The sequence below is a fragment of the Phyllopteryx taeniolatus genome, chromosome 13 (assembly GCF_024500385.1).
Source record: "Phyllopteryx taeniolatus isolate TA_2022b chromosome 13, UOR_Ptae_1.2, whole genome shotgun sequence".
Taxonomy (NCBI): domain Eukaryota; kingdom Metazoa; phylum Chordata; class Actinopteri; order Syngnathiformes; family Syngnathidae; genus Phyllopteryx; species Phyllopteryx taeniolatus.
In genome coordinates, this window is record NC_084514.1 from 11,190,001 (window position 1) to 11,211,638 (window position 21,638).

The 21,638-nt window shown below is 39.7% G+C and overlaps 1 protein-coding gene and 1 long non-coding RNA gene across 2 annotated transcripts in view; both read left to right on the top strand.

The window, feature by feature from the left end:
• The window catches only part of wdr43 (WD repeat domain 43), a 26,038-nt gene extending 4,697 nt beyond the window's left edge, over positions 1-21,341 (top strand). The window contains exons 4-18 of the mRNA XM_061795074.1: positions 168-288; positions 488-606; positions 708-810; positions 1,759-1,823; positions 2,831-2,990; positions 3,290-3,376; positions 8,788-8,913; positions 9,082-9,234; positions 11,422-11,508; positions 11,589-11,620; positions 13,396-13,459; positions 13,710-13,823; positions 14,869-14,938; positions 20,158-20,216; positions 20,383-21,341. Coding sequence (XP_061651058.1) covers positions 168-288; positions 488-606; positions 708-810; positions 1,759-1,823; positions 2,831-2,990; positions 3,290-3,376; positions 8,788-8,913; positions 9,082-9,234; positions 11,422-11,508; positions 11,589-11,620; positions 13,396-13,459; positions 13,710-13,823; positions 14,869-14,938; positions 20,158-20,216; positions 20,383-20,523 — 1,501 coding nt within the window. The 3' untranslated portion in view covers positions 20,524-21,341. The remainder of the gene's footprint in view (positions 1-167; positions 289-487; positions 607-707; positions 811-1,758; positions 1,824-2,830; positions 2,991-3,289; positions 3,377-8,787; positions 8,914-9,081; positions 9,235-11,421; positions 11,509-11,588; positions 11,621-13,395; positions 13,460-13,709; positions 13,824-14,868; positions 14,939-20,157; positions 20,217-20,382) is intronic.
• Positions 3,384-7,180, top strand: LOC133487864 (uncharacterized). Its single transcript, XR_009791475.1, has 2 exons — positions 3,384-5,967; positions 6,064-7,180. It is a non-coding gene; the product is annotated as an uncharacterized LOC133487864 (long non-coding RNA).
• Positions 21,342-21,638: the final 297 nt, after the last annotated feature.

Consider the following 21,638-nt stretch of genomic DNA (forward strand, 5'->3'; position numbering starts at 1 on the left):
TTTGGTGATTGGGAAAGTGGTGCTAAAGTCCTATAGTGTAATCGAGGACTTAAAAGCTGAAATATTTGATATTAAATGTAGAAGAAGCAGCCTTACCTGGCTATCACAGTCCGACAGACTAGTTGGTGATCAAATATAAGTATAACAAGCACAATTGTTGTTTACAGTAAGTGGAAGGCAGACCGTGGTGCAGTGACCAGTTTGTGTGTGAGCCCAGATGGTAAACTACTGCTTTCAGCTGGACAGACCATCAAGATGTGGGACTTGGACACCATGGAGGTTTACAGGGTGTGTGTCACTAACTTTGCATTCACATGTGTAGATATGACAGCAGTCAACTAAATTGATATACCAAGCCTAATTTGAAAAAAGTGGTCGTTACCTACAATTACATTCCCAACTATGAAAGAATGTTTTACTACTTACCAAATAAACACAGCTGTCACCAAGCAGCACCGGCAACTTGTCTGCTTCTCACCCATTGCAGAAATTCACCGGCCACTCCACAGCTGTGACGACCCTTCGTTTTGCCACCACACGACCCCCTGACAGCAGCAGTCTCTATTTCCTGTCTGGTGCTGCTCACGATCGACTGCTCAGTGTATGGTGTGTACACACGCAGTGACCTTTCAGATAATGGGCTATACATTACACTACATAACACTATACATGCACTGTGGTAATTACATAAGAGTGTCTTACTGCAGGCAAGTACGAGAAGATGGCAAGGACAAGAACTCGGTGGTGTCATTCACACTAACGGATGAGCCTCAACATATTGACCTTGTCGCATCCAAAAGCAAGGAACAGGTCAGTGAAGGTACTCAGTATACCGCATTTTCGCGACCAAAAGGCGCAATCTCAGTTACGGGGTCTATTTCTGTATTTAACACATACATAAGGCGCACCGTATTATTGGGCGCAGGCATGGTAGAACATACGCAAGCTTAAAACATACGCTATGTTTTTAAAAAGGCAGCCGGAGCAAAACTGAGTTCGGTTGTACTTTATTGAAGTATTTAACAATGTACTCACGTTATTTTTTTATCAATCCTCATCCACAAATCCATCAAAGTCCTTATCTTCTGTATCCGAAATGAACAGCTGGGCAAGCTCTCCATCAAACATGCCGGGTTCCCCCTCATCGTTGTCGGAGTAAGTCTCGTTGGCGGGGGGCTGTTCAGCAATGATGCCGGCGTTTTCCTGCTTCCTCCACTTGCGAACCATGGATTAGTTGATCTTGAATTCTCTCGCGGCTGCCCGATTCCCATGTTCCTCCGCGTAACTGATAGCTTGCAGTTTAAACTGTGCTTCGTAAGCGTGTCTCTTCGTAGGTGCCATTTTCGGGGGTCCTTAGCCAAACTATATACCTACTGGGGGCATGCCTTTAGCGTCCTCTTTCACGTGCACCCTTCCCCCTTTAACGTCCGCATGCTGTCCTCAGTCACGTCCGCCTTTACTCTATATAAGCAGCGTGTCGGCAGGAAATGCTCAGTCAGTCAGGCGGAGCGCTCATCAAAGTCACACAACAACATTTACAGATTTTGGAACTCGGTGCACACATAAGGTGCGCCCCGTCCATTTTGGAGAAAATTTAAGACTTTTAAGTACGCCTTATGGTGGTGAAAATGCGGCATATTACTAAACCTAATGGATACACCTGATTAGATAATGTGATGGGTAATAGGATATTTAGATGCAAAAATTTGTAGACAAATGCCATAAAGCAAATTCTTGTTTCTCTCTCTCTCTTGACAGGCGGTGAGGCTAGCAGTGGTGTGTAAAGATGGACAGCTGCATCTCTTTGAGCACTTTCTGAATGGGTAAACCTCAAGTGCATTTTACGTAACTACAGTATTAACCTTTGGAATGTAATATTAAAATGTACAGTCGCCGCCAAAAGTTTTGGAATGGCAAAGTCAATTCCTTTGTTTTTGTTGGATACTGGACATTTGGGTTTCAGATCAAAAAGATGAATATGTCACATAGGATTTCAAATGAAGAATGCAGTAGTCGCAATTGACACCTCAACACTGCACAGAACACTGCAGCAGTTCCGTTTCCGCTCCCAGCCGACTCGCTCATGGTTGCGGCCAAACTCAAAGATCGAATCATTTCATAAACTTATTCAGGTCATTATGTGCAGTGAAAAGATTCGTTCGTTTGAACGAAACGTTCGCGAATGAAACAACGCGAGACTGCATGTCGGTCACGTGATGCGTTACTAAAAATAAGTCCGCAAACTAGCAAAAATGAGTAAAAAAACATGTCTTCGTAGAGCTTCTTTTCAAAAGGAAAAAGTCCACCTGAGGAGCAAGAAGAGCCTAAAACCTCAAAGAAAAAGAAAGCTTCTTTTATTCATTATCTGTTATGGTGAGGTGTATTTTTCATGCATTTAACAGTTTTTTCGTGTTAATTGATTTTATATCTATCTATCTATCTATCTATACATATACATATATAGCAATATATCTATATATATATATCTAACAATAGATGGACTACAGATGGAAATTAGCTTTCTGCTAAATCTAGTGCAAACATCTCTTCGTCTTTAATTTTGAGGGTTTAACCCATTATCTACAAATTGTCCAGAAACAACAAAAAAGAAACAAACCTGATATAAACGATATAGTGTTATATTGTACGTCATATCTCTGCAATATATATCGTTTTTATATCGCACAACTCTAGACTGTTGCATCAGTTTGGATTTTTCACATAGTTACTCAAATTAATGAATATACTCCTGAGCAAAAACTCTTAATTTTAACATGTATTTTAATGCATCTTAGCTAGTGAATAAGATCTGTCAAATTTGTCATGGCAGGCCCTGCAAGAAGCCCCTGTCACCTTCATGCACGGTGCAGATGTCAGACACAAAGGATTCCCCAATGCCAATCCCCCTCATCGCAGCTGGCCTGGGTGCTGAGTCCCGGACTGTGATGCTGGCTTATGGCAACTATCTACAGCCTGTAATGGAGAGAGTGGTGAGCACACTGGCAGCTGCTTCATTGCATAGGCAACTGGTTTATAGCTGAACAGATTCATGTAGTAATATACATTTTTGCTTGCACTGTGTAATCCTAGTCAACAGTTTTGTGCTATTGTTAATTTATTTGGCCCTTTTTATGTATTTCCATTATATAATGAACTTCTCAATTGGTTTTTACATTCATGGTTTGAGTAAAAAGATGCTTAACACCTTATGCAACCTCCCAGAAGTAGTGTCAAATTTATTGGTCTAACTTTGTAATGACCTTATCACTTTCTTCTTTTTTCTCCCCAGGATATTAACACAGCTGATAGACATGTTTGTTTGACACGGAATATTCAGACGACATTATCCCTTTCCATCGCATCTACCATTTCCAAGGTAGCCATCATGTTTTTTTTTTTTTAGCACAACTGTATTGTCTATTGTATATATTTTACTAAAAAAATATCATTCTCACTATTCTGGTATAATTGTGGTAATCCCAATTGACCGAAAACAGGAACAGTTTCGTCTGATTTCATGTCAGACAGTCAAGAAAAAAAGCCATGACTGTCTTTTTATACAGTCATGGCTAAAAATATGGCACCCCAGGGGTGCCGGTATTTTTTTTAACACAACTACATCCGTGTCATCTAGATTTTGGTGTGTTGTCAAATGTATGACTACATACCGCAATTTCTCATGTATAATGTGCATTTCCCCCCCCCCCCCCCCCTGAATTTTCTTTAGCAAAAGTCAATAGTGTGCATTATACACGGATAAGGGGGAAAAAAAAAAAACTTTAACATTTTATAAATGTATTCCACCAGCTAAAGGTTAGGAAAAAGCTGGACACTTTCATTCCAATATGCCACCCCCACCTAGAGGTTATGAGAGGTGCAGCCTACACTTTCATTCCAATGTGACACAGGGTTACATATGGCCGTCGTCATGGGCCATTTCGTACTCCTTGAACACCAGAAAAACACTTCCTCCGCTTCAGTTGTTAAGTAATGGTACTTTTACTCCGTTACAATTATCTAAATGTCGCTCGCTATTTTTTATTTATCAATTATTGCTTATTTATCAACTATTTCGTGCACGAAACTACGACTTCGACTTCCGCATCGGGCGCTGGTTGCGCCAATCCAGTTTAAGCACTAGTGACGTTTAAGTCTAGTGCACCAATAGAAACGACACAAGATAGTCACATGACCTCACACGTCGTTTTCTATTGGGCTTCCCGGGCCATAGGTACTAACACTAGATAAGCCAGCCCGGCTGCTCGTCATGCCTTTTTGGCGGCCATATTGGGAAGATCGTCATTACCATGAAGGCAATGGCGCGCTACTCGTGTTTACTTTTAGACGAACAAAAACAACAGCTTTCATGTATTGTAGTATACTTCTGGCACTGTCTGCCCAAGTGTGTATATTTCAGCTCACGTATAACTTTAGAAAACACAGTGCAGTAAATTGCACGTTTTGTTGTAGTTTTGATTGTGCATACACACACAGCAACATCAAAATTTGCACATTCACATTTTTTTTTTTTTTTTTTATTGATGTTCCTGCTGTGGTTAAAAAAAAGGCATCATGTCATCAAACAGCACAGTGCATACATGCAAATCAGTCACCTTTCGGCGAAATTCTCCGTTTTGAACTCAAAATAGGCCATTCACGTAAATCGTATAGATCCGATGAGTTTTCCCTGGGGGGTCACCGTCACTGACGTCATAGGCTGTTTCGTATTCCTTAAACGCTGGGAGCTAGTTCCATTCCACACATCCACCATCAACACACAGATGTAATTGTGATATTACTCCGTGGCGGACTAATATGCGGCCTGCGCTCGAAGTCACAGGAGTTGACGAGACCAGAAAAAAACTTCCGGCGCTTCTGCTGTTAATAAGTCACGGTACTTTTACTCTGTAACAATTATCTAAATGTCGCTCGCTACTTTTATTTATCAAGTGTTGCTTATTTATCAACTATTTTGTGCGCGAGACTTCGACTAACTCATCGGGCGCTGTCAAACCAATTTAAGCGCTAGTGATATTTAAGTCTAGTTCACCAATCAAACGACAAGAAATTCACATGACCTCACACGACGTCTTCCATCGGGCTTCCCGGACATAAGTATTCACACTAGATAAGCCTACCACCCTGATCGTCGTGGTTACGTGGAGGCCATGTTGGGAAGGTCGTCGTTACCATGAATGCAACGGCGCGCTACTCTTGTTTACATTTAGACGAACAAAAACAACAGCTTTCATGTACTGTAGTATTTGTCTGGCACTGTCTGCCCAAATGTGGATATTTCAGCTCACTTATAACTTGAGAAAACACCGTGCAGTAAATTGCAGATGTTTTTTTTTGTAGGTTTGACTGTGCGTATACACACAGCAACATCAGAATTTGTACATTCACATTTTATTTAAAAAATGTTTTTTTAATAGATGTTCATGCTGTGGTAAAAAAAAAATCAAAAGTTACTATTTACTCAGTACTTGAGTTATAATTTCACTGCCTACTTTTTACTCTTAACTCAAGTAATTTTTGGGAGGGCTCCTTTTTACTTTGACTTGAGTCACATTATTGTCAAGTAACAGTACTCTTACTTGAGTACAATGTTTGGCTACTCTGCCCACCTCTGGAGTGGACATCCTCAATTGCTGCTCTTATGTCTAAGCAACATTTTTGCTAATCATATCAGCCAGTGTTCTTTTGTTGCACTGGTCTTTTGTATTTTCGTGTTGAGGTGGTGCGGGTTGTGGTCCCAGTGGAACTGCGACGCACACGTAACATCGGCGTGTAACGGACACGCCAGTAAAGATGACACATAGCACCCCCAGCCTCGGCTGCCCTGCCGAGTCAGTCTGCGTACACAATACATCGAAGAAGCAGCACAAGGGGGTTAACTTCGCGCACAGACGCGAAATGAATTACCAGCCAGTCCCAAGTCGCTCATCAAAGCTGAGACACAGACAGGTGGTTTCTCACCCGGATGCTAAATTTATTAACTTCCACCACCAGCCAGCCTGAAGAGTCTCAGCAACAAAGACTTATTTTTTCCGCTGTTTTCAGTGACATTTGTTCCTTCTGTCTGGGACAATGGATGGAGCACTAGCAACACCCACAGGTAGTGGAAACTACTGCAACCCCGGATGAACTAATCACAATCTTCACTGGATTTGAATGTTATATAATATTTTGAACTTTGCATTAACGCCACCAGTGGTAACATCGCAATAGCGCCACTAGTGCTTGTATTTCTGCAAGTTTGAATGTCTGATGTCAAATCTGTTTGTCAACTGAACCAGATGAGATGTTTCACCCCACACAACACAAATGCCACATTGCAAATATTACAGTGCTCTCAGCAACCACATACAATTGAAACATTCGTTACAGGGAATAAAGAGAGTGTGCGCGTGACAATGGAAGGCTGGAAAATGGTCTCGTTACCTTAAATCCAATAATTAATATTTTATCCTGCTGGTTTTAAACCACAAAATAACATTAAGAGGCGGTCCATCTTCCCTGTTGGCCCCGGAGGGGGGGGGGGGGGGGAGAACCACCCCTTTTGGCCGGCTTAAAGGCCAGAGCCCCCTTTGTTGAGCGCTGGGTCTCGTTCAACCAACTTGCCGAAGTCTGGCTCAGCCAGGACGCACCACCTTGCACCACGAGGTGACGATGACACATCGGACCCTTCTCTGCCGTAGAGCATCCTGCCAGCTCTGCGAGCTACCCTTTTGGGTGCCTGGGTCAACTCCATTGGGAAGGAAGCGGGCAGCACACGTCCTGTCCGAACGGCTTCCTGAACAGCAACATATGGGGTCTGGCCTTCTTGCCTGAGAACTTTGATCCCCCCTGCTCTTCTTTTTTTGTTCCTTCCTCCTTTCCCGCTAAATCCACCTGTGCGGACCGGACCGGCGGAACATTCGGCCGCCTGCCTAAATTGTGTTTCACGCACGTAAATCCAACTTGCGGTCTACTAAAAGTACAGATTAGTGCATATTTGGGTTGAAATTAATGAGAATAGGAACCCCCAGCTCTGCATTGTCAATATGCGCTCATTCCACCCTCCTATCACAAGTCAGTCTCCTTTGCCAATGTTTGTCTGTCCTTTGTGTTTTCTTTCCTGCATTGTTCCCTTGTAGATTCCCATGTTAGACCTCATTAAATTTTCTGTAAAAATTCACTACCTGTATCATTTGTGTTTGGGTTTGAAAAAAGGCCTCTGGTTATCAAGAACTCATCTAATTTCTGTAGCAATCTTCAAATTATGAGACTGACGAAAGGTTTGTCGTCACTTTGTCCTGAAGTTTTAAAAAGTGATGTGGTGCTCCTTTACGAGACAAAATTAGTTTGATTTTCACGTTAAAGCTCAAATCGGACTAAACCGGAAGTGAACACGGCCGTTTACCTTCCTTCGTATCTTTTTCTAAATACATTTTTATTTAACCCCCATATACGCTACAGTGACAAGAGTTGATCCGCGAGTACATTTTGTATTAATTAGGAAGTGCGCCTACAATTATCTAATGAGTTTACTGATGTTAATGTTAAATGTATTAAGCGACTGAGTGCTGTTAAGGATTATGTCACAACTTCAAATTCGGAAGTGGCCAATAAAAACAGAAAAGAATATTGTACTTAATACTTTCCTGGAGGATGCATTTGGAATTAGCTTTTGAAATTGGTAATAGTGAAAAATGAAGTGAAACAGACAATGATTTTAGTAAATTATTTTCCAGAATGAGAGTGCTTAAAGAGGAGGATGCTATTCATGTGGCACAGCTTGAAGCAGGCATCAGGTGCAGGCGGAGATGTGCTGGGCTCAAGTTGGAGGCCAAAACAAAAAAAGCAAAGAAATGAGGCAAATTTAATTTTAATCTAAAATTTGTACATCAAGATCTACTTGAGTGGTGTAAGTTTTTGTGCGTGAAGAATTATTGTTCTTATATATTTTTTTTTACCTTATTGTTCTCTTCCGAGTCTTTCAGATTTTTTATAATGTTGGGTAAGATAAATCCAACACTTAGTTTGTTAAAATCCCAAAAATTATCTGCGGGGGCCCCGGGAATCCCCCCGAATGCAATGTTTTTTTGTCCGGTTTCATAATGCTTTTCTGAAATGCTTGACAGTTTAATGTGAATCTCATTAAAATAAAATTTTGTTTTGCCTGGCCCTTCATGTTTTCTTTAAAGAATTGTACCCATCTTACAAATTGTGCCTGGGTAAACTAACATATGAGCACAACTGTGTGTGTTCTCATTTACTAAATAAAAGTTCCGAATTTCAAAATAAGAACAAGAAAATAAAAAGAATTACATGTTCAAATAAAGTGCTTAACTTCAGAAGAATTATTTGAAGCAAAAAAAACCGAACAAAATACAGATAATTCATGTTTTGATCATATGGGTTGAAGCAAAATCATGGATTGTAAAAATGCATTATACATGGGTAGAAGGTTTTTCCAGAATTTTGAGATCAACTTTGGGGGTGCGTATTATACATGGGGTCGCATACATACATGAGAAATTACGGTAATTATGCTCTCTTGCTCTCTGAGCATTGTCATGACACCTTCCCCCTATAGATGCTGACCTCGTTTGCACCTGTAATATTCAAAGCAGTGTGAATCTGTTAATTGTGCACTTGTTTAAAGAATAACAGAAACCTTATCTATTACTTTATGAAAGATTATACTACAGAATTTGGCTCATTTAAATTGTTTGAATAATTCACTGTCTGAGTCTATAGGATGAAGGAAGAAAAAAAATGATTACCTCGTACTGTCTACAGGTGAAAACCCCAATTGTCAATGCAAAGAGCAAAGTGCTGGTTCCTGGGCTTCCAGGTCATCAAGCCCCAGTTAAGGGATCTTCAATGGCAACAGAGAAAAGGAAGAAAGACTCGGACTCCAAAGAGGTTTGTTGAGTGTACCTTTTCATATATAACAAATGCCAAAATGTCAAATTGTATTTGTCTTTGCCTCCATAAAAAGAACAGCCTAAACACTATTGTGATTGTATTGAGACACACTCATAGAATTTATATCCACATCTCTTTTAGCAAAAGTTTCTCTTCCCTTTTTAGATGTCAATAGCAGAGCGTCTTGGGGAAATTGATCTGCAGGCTACAGCTTCCATTGAAAAGGGAGCTCCTAAAGGGATGCCCTCTCTGCAGACAGACAATTTTGCGGTGTTGCTGGTGCAGGGCCTTGAGAGCAATGACCGTAGCATCCTAAATGTAAGTATTCGTCTCGGGGTCTTTGACCTGTATTATACCATTCAGTCAAATTTCAGTTCAATTCCATTATATTTCTAGTACCACGATGCCTCGAGATATGAGTTTAATTTGTTCAATTTGAACGATATTCACTGTGCAGTAGTTGCTCGCTTTCTGTGGTCCATATTAAACTTTTTAGGCATTATGTCACCAAACAGCACAGTGCATACATGCAAATCAGTCACCTTTCGGCGAAATTCTCCGTTTTGAACTCGAAATAGGCCAATCACGTAAATCGTATAGATCCAATGAGTTTTCCCTGGGGGGGTCACCGTCACTGACGTCATAGGCTGTTTCGTACTCCTTAAACGCTGGGAGCTAGATCCATTCCACACATCCACCATCAACACACAGATGTAATTGTGATTTCGTCGCGGACTAATATGCGGCCTGAGGTTCCGCCTATGCGCTCGAAGTCACAGGAGTTGACGAGACCAGAAAAAAAACTTCCGGCGCTTCTGCTGTTAATAAGTCACGGTACTTTTACTCCGTTACAATTATCTAAATGTCGCTCGCTACTTTTATTTATCAAGTGTTGCTTATTTATCAACTATTTTGTGCGCGAGACTTCGACTTCCTCATCGGGCGCTGTCAAACCAATTTAAGCGCTCGTGATATTTAAGTCTAGTTCACCAATCAAACGACAAGAAATTCACATGACCTCACACGACGTCTTCCATCGGGCTTCCCGGACATAAGTATTCACACTAGATAAGCCTACCCCCCGATCGTCGTGGGTATGTGGATGCCATGTTGGGAAGGTCGTCGTTACCATGAATGCAACGGCGCGCTACTCTTGTTTACATTTAGACGAACAAAAACAACAGCTTTCATGTATTGTAGTATTTCTCTGGCACTGTCTTCCCAAATGTGGATATTTCAGCTCACTTAAAACTTGAGAAAATACCGTGCAGTAAATTGCAGATGTTTTTTTTTTGTAGTTTTGACTGTGCTTATACACACAGCAACATCAGAATTTGTACATTCACATTTTATTTTGTAATTTTTTTTTTAAATTGATGTTCATGCTGTGGTAAAAAAATAAAAATAAAACGTTACTATTTACCAGTACATGAGTAATAATTTCACTGCCTACTTTTTACACGGCTACAATTATCTAATTAGTTTACTGATGTTAATGTTAAATGCATTAAGCGACGGAGCACCTAAATTTATTTAGCACCTTTTTCATCATGCCTTTGGTGTTTGAATGTCTGACAGTGACTACTTGTCCTCCTTAAAATAGGTAGACTGACTGATTACAAGTTTGAAGACTTCTGTGATCCTAATTAGAGGACACACCTAAGTTTAATATGCCCCGATAGTAATTTCTTTTTTTTCTTTTCTGGGGGAACCATAATTTTTGTCTAGCCCTCGAAAGCAATGTCTAATTTTAATTGGTTAATTTTCAAGAAATCTTTTTGTCAGTTTCAAATTATTTTACTGATTATTGTTTTTTTTTTTCTTCATTAATAGAAGGGTACCAACAATTTTGTCCACGTGTATGTATTCACTGTGCTAGTAAGAGAAGCTACGAGCAGGAATTGCACCTCTTGCCATGCGGCAAGACATGAGCAAGTGATTTTCTTGACATGTCATATTAGTTTCTGCTCACCCCAAGTTGTTTTTTTATTGTATTTGCCTAACGTTATGTTATTCTCTTCGATGGCTGACATTGGTGCAATAGTTCCCTATTGAAATCAAACGTCCCTTTATTAATGTATTACTGATGATTTCATGGACTCCGGAAGTCCGTAGAATCAAGAGTGGCTTTTAAAAGTCCCTCACCTTTTCAGTACAATATTTGTCATGCTGCTGCTCTGTTCTCAGACATTTCCCCACGTTCGAGGGGATGCATGTACGTTGTTTATTTTTTTATTTATTATAATTTTTTTAATCATGCAAAGAAATGAATACCCATATAAATGTGTGATATATGCCACAGCCCTATCGCTTACTCGTGTGGTAGAGCTTTTATGTTCACCACATTGATTGTCCTTTGGGCGCTGTACTTCTGAGCTCCACTTTTTCATTTGCATTATTGAATCGACATTCATTAATTGATTCTGAATTGTTTATATCTGCATCACGATGCGTCCATTATTAGTCCCACTCTTTTAATCAATGTTTCTCCATTTCCTTCCACAGAAAGTTTTTCAGACTCGTAAAGAAATGATAATAAAGAAAACTGTTGCTCGCCTGCCCCTCCCTGCTGTTTTACCTTTGGTGGAAGAGGTTTGTGTCAGTTCATATTCTGCCTGACAGCAGCCTAGATCTTTAAGATTAATTTAATCAAGCATTTTTCGTACTTCTAGATTACCAAAAGGCTCCAAGGGCACCCTTTCACGTAAGTACAAGCATGGCAATTGGTTAGATTAGACTCACTGCAGTTTGTGTACTCCATAGGCAGGCTTACCCTAAAGATTTTCTGTGGGTTCTTTTTTTTAAAAATGCTTCAATTGTCTTTAAGACACTACTGTCCACTTGTCAAAGCTGAGTGAAGTTTTAATTTCATTCTAATCAAAGTTGTCTGGGTCAATGAGTACTGGTTCAACGAATAGACAAACAGTAATTCATCATGAATGACCCTAAAGTTCATTTTCATTTCCTTCTGCAATTCTTTATCGTGATACTGCTTTTATGTCAGGCAGTGAAATAATCATTTTGAGTAACTTTGTGTGAATTTGGTTATAACAAAATAACCACGGTACGTGTTTTGGATTTAAACCAGGAAACAATCTTGTTTGTCATTTTAATGAAATCTTTACGAAGAGAGAAACAGTCAAGAGGTTAGTTGCTTCGTGCTTCTCCTTGTCTCTGAAGAACACGGAAGAGCAACGCACAAACTAAAATGGGAGGAAGATGAGGAAAGAATAAAGAGAAACCTATTAACAGTTATCTTGTCCATGAGAGAAAAGGGAGCCCGGTAGAGCCACTGAGAAGGGAGGAGAAAACATTTAAGCTCCTAGATACATTAGTCACACAAGAACAAAGAACTATTGAAGTAATAAAATCACAGAAACTATTGGATAATATAATAAAAGAAAATTAGACTATTTTGTCCTAACATACGCAAACGTGGCTTATATAACAATGCAGCTGGACCAACAGTTTTGCTTGTGCTTGTTGAGGTAAATATGATCCAGTACAGTTGCACAGTGGACACCAGCACACACACGATTTTGGCACCCACAGGTTCACGATTTTGCGATTGGGTGGCAACCAGTTTAGGGTGTACCCCGCCTCCTGCCCGATGATAGCTGGGATAGGCTCCAGCACGCCCGCGACCCTAGTGAGGAGAAGCGGCTCAGAAAATGGATGGATGGAAAAAGAACTATATATATTTTTTTTCAGTTTTTCAATGTTTTTATTTCCTTTTTATTTCTTTTTTACCAGAGAACCAACCCCAAAAACATGTCAGTTTATTCCCACCTATTCAAGAATTATTGGGGCTTTAAAAAAAAATATATATATTTTTTGTTTGTTTGTTTTTCAGTGCAATCATTATGTACGTCAATGAGCCACGGGTTTTCGGTATTCACTGTCTGGCCGGGTCCCTATCCCCCATGAATCGCAGGGGTCCACTGTAGAAACCTGTAAATTATTAATTAATACCTCTAACAAAGTCAATCAAAACTGAATACCTTTGGTAATGCAAAATATTTAATCCAGCTCTTGTATTTGATGTCATATTATGCAAGTGGTCATAATTTTGTGAAACTAAAATTGCTCTTTAATGGTGTTAGATCATGTGGATCATTGCAATGTTGTTATTCTGTTGTGCATTAATTTGACAGATCGCAAATTTAGCATCATAATCGCCTTTATGATTCTTTCGTACGATAAAATAAACAAAATCTTGATGTTGTTTTATAATCACAAGGACCTAATAAAGGCCTATGTGATAAAGCCAATATCTTAAACATTTTAGCACTAATAGCGTTGCGGCTGTTCACAAAACCTTTGTGAAGATGGCATGGGCTCAATTTCCACAAGGCTCATCCGCATTGACTCCATGATTGACTTGCTACAAGTCCCCTGCGACCGTGAGCAGGAGAAGTGGAATACAAATTTAATGAAGGGATGCATTTTAACAATTTCCCCCCCTCCTCCTTTTTTCAGGGCAGTTCTGATGGTCCGGTGGCTCAAAGCAGTGCTAATGCACCACACATCATACCTGTCTTCGGTGAGTCAGCTCCTTACTCCTGTTGCAGTAATACAAAAACTATACACCTAACGTCAGGAATACTGTCAGTAGGAAAAATAATCATATAGTGTGAATAAATGGTAATATTGTGTTTTGTTTGTGCAAAGTTAAATAAAAAAAAAAAACATTTATTCTGGTTAATAATGACCGTTTCCCTCAAGTGTTTGGACGGTTCTGCCCCGTTCTGTTTCCATTGCAAACCCGACTAATTCTGCTGCATATCCAACAGCTGCCTGACCTGGTTTCCCAGCTGGGAGTGCTTTATCACATGATTGAGAGCAGAGTGAAGATGTTCCACAAACTAACCAAGTTACACGGAAAGCTGTACCTCCTCATTACACAGGTCAGTTTCAGCCAATTTATGGCAATGTAGAGCATCTTATCCTTGCCACTTCACTGGTTGGTTGGGGTCTAGCCTTGCTACTCGGCAGTTCTTTGAGATCCAAGAATTTACTGGGAGCTGACAGTGGTTGCTGTCATCAAAACATCATAAAACAGTTTGCAGTTACTTCATCTGTTTTTCACGTTATCTCCTAATATTATTAGTTTACTATCTCTGCATGTCGTCGCCGTGAGTCAGAATCCTCATATAGCCAAAATCACAACATTTCAGAAACTGGGAAAAAAGGCCTTGGTTTCCAAATGCCGCATCATTCAAGATGGTATTATACCTTATATTGCTATCATGTAACCATTGTACATCAACACAACACCACTCCAAAATCCTGTTCAATCGCTAATTTAATATGCTAAAAATTCCCTACTTTATTACACTGATTGATTAAAATCGTATAATATGGCGACGACGTCAGCCGTCCACATCAGTCTGCGCTCGTGCCGGCCCCTTACCTGACAAACAGCCTTTAATACTTCTCAAAAGCCAACTGCTGTCGTTACATCATCATCTCAAAGTCTTTAAAAGGTGTGAGACATGAGTGATGCAATAAATAAAAAATTATGCCGCATGGTCCGGCAGAGTGACAGAAGAGGCGGGGTTTTACACCACTTCGCAACACAGTTGAGCATTCAAGAGAGTTAATAGATTTGTTTACACGCTACATTCAACACTTTGAATTGATTAATAATGCGAAAAAATAACTGACTACGTGGGGACAGGACCATAGTAGCTCTTTGTGGGAAAAAAATATAAAATTGACCATATTTGGACATAAAGTTTCCACCTGACAGCGACTATGTTTAATATAGTAAGTCCATTGTAACAGTTTAACACTTTTCTTACTAGATAGCAGTTGAGTTGTGTACACTTTCCCATGTCAACCTTTAGTGTTCCTAAAACAAAATTAAGAGGGCTCCCCAATGTGTTGGATTCTTTATTTTTATGTGATTTAGGAATGACCAAAAACATAATTATTTTTCTTTACCGCTAGGTGGCGACAAATACTAGCAGCAACAAAGTATCTGATGTTGACCACACACCCAAACTGGTGTATGAAGAGGGTAAGAGTTTGTACTGCTTTTTTGTGTTGGTATCTAGTTTTGCCCTAACTTGTTTTCTTATGCTTAAGATATTTAACATAATAGTTAGGGATGTGGAGGCCTCACAGTTCTGTGGACCGGGGTTCAAATCCTGGCCCCGTCTGTGTGGAGTTTGTATGTTCTCCCTGTGCCTGCGTGGGTTTTCTCCGGGCACTCTGGTTTCCTCCCACATCCCGAAAACATGCACGGTAGGTTAATTGAATATTCTAAATTGCCCGTAGGTGTGACTGCGAGTGCGAATTGTTGCTTGTTTATATGTGCCCTGTGATTGGCTGGTGACCGGTTCAAGGTGTACCCCACCTCTCGCCTGACGATAGCTGGGGTAGGCTCCAACACACCCGCGACCCTTGTGAGGAAAGCGGAACGGAAGATGAATGAATGAATGAGTTAGGAGATCCCTAACTCATTCATTCATCCAATCACAAGTATCTGGGGATACAAAGTACACACATACATACATATTATGTAATAGAAATAAAAACAAAAAGTATTTAGCAAATATAATTTTGGTAATCTTAAATTACCTTAAAAAGGACATTATTTTGTCTGAATTTCATGTCAGACAGTCAGGGGGAAAAATGACTATCTGCTGTTCCTGCTGTGCGCATCTTGGCCTCTTAAAGGCAGTGTGTTGCAATGCTTGCATCGGGCTACTCATTTACTGGAAGCTAAAAAAGAATACAAGAAGAATGTCGTGTGAAAACATTAACTTGTTTTTCACAGATTTGGAAGATTACATACCTGTGAGTATTGTTACTGTATATTACCCGTCTTATGTTTCTACAGAGTTTGTGTATAAATATTCACTATTTGAAGGTAAATTATCTTAAATTATTTTCAAATTATCGTTAAAAATATTTGTACCTTTGGATTATTTTTTCACTCTGTCCTTTAACTCATTCAGTGCCAGCCGTTTTAAGAAAAGAAAACCCTGTGAGTGGAAGCAGTTTTTGAGGATTTTGACTGACTTTTCAAGGCTTCTAGAATATTGTGTTCTATGATTATAATCATACCAAATCTACCAAATTAAGTTGACATGGCGACTGTGATCCTCGTTATACAAGATCTCAGTTATGACACATTTCTGACACAAACACACAATTGTACAAACTACCACAATACATATTCTGTGAATACTGTACTTTGTCTCTTCGATTGTAAAAAATTTTCAGCTCGTCCGACAGCCTGTCCTTGCTGCTATTTTTCGCTGGCAAACAATGAGGCTCTTGAGGGCTGTTTGCCAAATCTACAATGGTGCATCGCTGCCCTCTGCTGGCGGTTACGCCTCAGTAAAATTCTTCCCAAGCTCTGGATTCCCTGAGGAGCTGCGTCAGAGCCTCCTCTACCACTTCCCGTGAAAAAACGCAAACTACGTATTAATACGTATTCGGTACTTAATCGATGGGTTTGAAACTACGTATTATGTGTTCAGCAATAAATGAGTTAATATCTCAGAAAATAAATAAAACCGATCTTTTTCACCCGCTCTCAAACAGCTGAAAATCACGTGATCTGCCCCGATTTTCGATCACGTGATCGGATCGGGACATCCCTAGGTACAGTTATGTTGTTAGTTGCTTCGAATCTTGCGGGTCTCACCATAAAAGTAAATGTTTGGGTGAATTGAGCAGCAGCTGCCGCCAAAGTATTGCCCAATTGAATTGAATACCATAGTTATACGCCACCTTTGTAAGAGGACACAATGTTTCTTGGTTTAAATGACGGTACTTATTTCTACCTTCACTCATTTTCTTGAGTCCATCCATACATCCATTTTCCGTATCGCTTATCCTCAATAGGGTTTCGTGCTGGCGCCTATCCCAGCTGACTCTGGGCAAGAGGCGGGGTACACACTGAACTGGTCAGCAGTCAATTGCGGGGCACATATAAACAAACAAGAATTCGCACTCACATTCACAACTACTTACAATATAGTCTTTGGTCTACAATTAACCTACTAGGCATGTTTTTGGGATGTGGGAGGAAACCGGAGTACCTGGAGAAAACCCATGCAAGCACGGGGAGAACATGTAAACTCCACACATGCGTGGCCGGATTGGAACCCAGGTTTTCAGAACTGTGAGGCAGATGTGCCAACCAGTTAGCTACGTGCTTGAAGAGTGCATAAAGATTTATGTAGGCAATATTGGTCGTCACGCAGACATTTTTAGGTGTGCACTGCATGCAAACATTACTTCTGTTGCCTGGCAACATGACCATAGCATTCTTGTCTTTTTTTTTTTAATTTAATTTTATTTTTTTTTCTCTCGACGACTGTACAATATAAACGCACCGAAGAACCACACAGATGCTTATTGAGCTCTGATACCCTAAGGCAAGCACGAGAGTTTTTGGAGGTTTTTTTTTGTCTCCCCTTTGCCCCCATGCTTCCAAGATGGGAGCTTATAGACAAAAGTATCACCACCATGAATGAATGCTTAAGTATTCTGGGGGGCCAATAGATAAAATGTCACGGATTCTTTAAAAAATATCAACCACTGCGCTCTTTTTCACGAGCGCACATGCGGAAAAAGCACTTCCGCCGCTTCTGCTGTTAAGAAGTAACGGTACTTTTACTCCGTTACAATGATCTAAATGTTGCTTGCTGTTAAGAAGTAACGGTACTTTTACTCCGTTACAATGATCTAAATGTTGCTCACTACTTTTATTTATCAATTATTGCTTATCAACTGTTATGTGCGCGAGACTTCGACTTCCGCGTTGGGCTCTGTTTGCGGCAATTCAATTTAAGCGGTAGTGACGTTTAAGTCTAGTCCACCAATCAAACGATGCAATGAAGTCACATGACCGCACACATCGTCTTCTATTGGGCTTCCCGGGCATAGGTATTAACACCAGATAAGCCAGCCCGGCTGATCGTCGTGCCTACGTGGCGGCCATGTTGCAAAGGTCGACGTTACTATGAAGGCAATGGCGTGCTACTCGTGTTTCCAACCCCAATTCCAATGAACGTTGTGTTAAACAAATAAAAACAGAATACAATTATTTGCAAATCATGTTCAACCTATATTTAATTGAATACACAAAGGCAAGATATTTAATGTTCGAACTGATTAAACTTTGTTTTTAGCAATTAATCATTAACTTTGAATTTTGTTGTGGGTTGTACATTTAGACAAACAAAATCAACAGTTTGTATTTGTCTGGCACTTTCTTCTCAAAAGTGGTTATTTCAGCCCACTTATAAGTTGAGAAAACACCATGCGGTAAATTGCAGATGTTTTGTTGTAGTTTTGGCTGTGCATACAAAAACACGCACGCATACACACACTCAGCAACATCAGAATTTGTACATTCACATTTGTTTTTGTTGATGTTCATGCTGTGGTTAAAAAAATGAGAAGTTACTATTTATTCAGTACTTGAGTAATTATTTCACTGTGTACGTTTTACTCAAGTAACTTTTGAGAGGCCTACTTTTTACTTTGACTTGAGTCACATTATTGTCAAGTAACAATACTCTTACTTCAGTACAATATTTGGCTACTCTACCCACCTCTGGAGCGGACATCCTCTATTGCTACTCTTATGTTTAAGCAACATTTTTGCTCATCAGCGCAGCCAGTGTCGTATTTGTTGCACTGGTCTTTTGTATTTTCGCGTTGATGTGCTGCGGGTTGTGGCCCTGGTTGTGGTCCCAGCGGAACCGCGAAGTACACATAACATCGGCGACAAGAGCTGATCCGCTAGTACATCTTGTATTTATTAGGAAACGCGCCTACAATTATCTGAGTTCACGGATGTTAATGTTCAAAGTGACAGAGCAATGTTGGGCATTATGTCATAACACAGAATTAACCAACTTCAAATTCAGAAATGGCTAATATAAATGGAAAAATACTGTACTTAATATTTTCCTGGAGGATGCATTTGGGATTAGCCTTTTGAAGTTGGTAATAGTGAAAAATATAATGAACCAGCCAATGATTTTAGTCAATTCTTTTCCAGAATGAGAGTGCTTAAAGAGGAGGACGCCATTCATGTGGCACAGATTTAAGCAGGCAACAGGTCCAGGTGGAGATGGGCCTGGCTCAAGTTGGAGGCCAGAATAAAAAAAGCAAAGAAATGAGGCAAATTTAAATTGAATCTTAAATTTGTACATCAACATGTACTTGAGTGGTGTAGATAAATGTTTTTCTGATTGAGCAAAATTGTGTATTTTGCCTTATTGTACTCTTCAGTCTTCCAGATTGCCTAATTCATGTTAAAATCAGAACAATTATTTGTGGGGGCACACATTTTTTTTAATTCATTTTTGGACGCCCTTTTCATGCCTTTCGTGTTTGCATGTCTTATTCTTGCTTGATGTATGAATCCAGTTGCTCAACAGTCCGCGACTCCCAGGACTCATGGAACTTTGTTTAATAGTGCACTTGACATTTTCAATGGGAAACAGGTCTGGGTACAGTTTAGTACCCGCACTCGTTTATTGCTACAAAACCTTGCTGTCTTAGCATGCAGAATGTGGCTTGCTGTCATCTTGCTGAAATAAGCAGAGATGTCCCTAAGAAAAACATTGCTTGGATGGCAGTATATGTTGCTCCACTTGTACATTGAACAACATTCTCAAACAGTTCAGACTAGAGATGTCCCAATCCACTTGTGTGATCAGAGATTGGGGCCGATCACATAATATTCAGCTAGTCAGTTTTGAGTGGAAAAATATAAATTATTGAATTTTTATTTTCTAACAAAGATATTGCCAAAAGAAAAAGTAATAGCTTAGTTTTCTGTTACAAAATGTAATTTATAGCGTTTTTGTTGTCAAGTGAAAAAGAAAACTTCATCCACACAATGGCTGGGATTTCATGAAAATGTTTCTGTTCAAGCTGCAAGTATGGGGTTTGTATTTTAGTTTTCATGTGTAACAAAAATTTCTAGTCAGTCCATCCATCCATTTTCCGTATCGCTTATCCACCCTGAACTGGTCGCCCGCCAATTGCAGGGCACATATAAACAAACAATGATTCAACATCGTGAATTGATATGATTGGCCCCAAGGAATAATTCAATTTTGATGTAAAACCTGTCATATATTAAGAAATTTATCTTTTTGACAGCTGTCCTTTGAATAGGATAAGGCCACCGCCTTCTGAATACAGATATTCATCCCATTCTTAAAATGTTGTTGTTTCTCCCCCCTGTCTTGCCTTTCATAGAATCTTCAGATGAAGCTGAGGCATCTGGGGATGAAATTCTTCTGGATGAAGACTCCGATGTAAGCTTTGAGAAGACTAGCTAGTCAAGTGAATGTTTAAAATGAGCAATGAGCAGTTTGGGGAAACTGTTTTATTAGTACATCTGCAGTGTAGTTGTGTTAATGACTAGCAACTGATTCTTGCTTCAGGTGTGACTCTTACATGCTGTTTTTTATTCATCATTAGAATTGGGAGGAGGATGAGTTGATGGAGGACGACAAGAAAGACCAAATTGACCAGAATGAAGAAGATCTCGATAGCAGGACGGATTCCAAAGCGAATGGGGAGGAAAACATGGAGCACGATAATGAGAGCGAAGAAGAATGAAAGTTAAACCCTAATGGACCCAAAACAGTTATATATATATATACTTTCATTTTATTTTCACGCTTTTGATTTTATTATGACAACAAAGTATGGTTTTACAAAATCGAGGGAGGTGACAGAATTAGAGCAGTTTGGTCTCCATCCTAGGTTAAACATTTGGCAAAGATCTTATGCATTGTCTTTTACAGTCAGAATACTGCCATCCCAAGGAGGAGGGCAACACATTACGCAGCATTAAATTAATGCTGTCCAACTTTGTCAGTTTTAGTCTGCATCCCAGTTCTTTGTGGCCTGATGAGGTTGTAAATGTCTGAAAAAAGAATTTGGAGAGGTTTCCACGTTAGTCAGCAGTGAAGACGTTCTGTTATCTTATAATACTACCGTATATTGTTCTGCTGTGCAGTAGACAAGTTGGCACCTTCTTATTGGTTGACTATAACCACGTTTTCCAATTTGTGCCCGGTTCTGGGAGCTGGGATGCAGGCTTTGTTGTACAGAATACTGTTTGATCCAGAGGTGGACTTAAGACCATAAATCATGTCCCCACAAAACAATGTAAATCTCTATGTACAGTGAAGTGTTTGTATGAGCTCTTCCCTCTACAACTACCCTGCAGAGGTCCTTGGGATTAAAGGAACTCTTGTAAGTAAAGTCTCCTCAAGGCTTTTCTTTATTTTCTTTTTTAAATATGAGTAAGGTCAGGACATTCTGATGTCCACTGTCTCAAACTCAAACTTGGTGGCAAACGAAAGAAAAAAATGTGAAATGTGATTTAAAAAAAAAAAAAAGCTGAATGAATAAATGGGTTTTTAACATGACTGACTGTTTACAGGGTGGTATGAGTAATTTAAACACTGGGTTTAGCCCAAAAAATGATACAATTAGTTTCATACTTTAATATAGGTGTGTATATGTAATGTCAAAATTGTTTTCCAACACTGCACAAGAGCCTCCAAGTGGTGTTTGTGTATTCAAATTAAACTTTTAGATTAGGCAATAATTGTAGCTATTGTTTTTTAAAATAGTGCTTTGCACAATACATATAGAATAGATTTTGCCCACCCCCAACAAGTACAACACCCAACACCCATTTCATAGAAAGGCTTACTGATGTC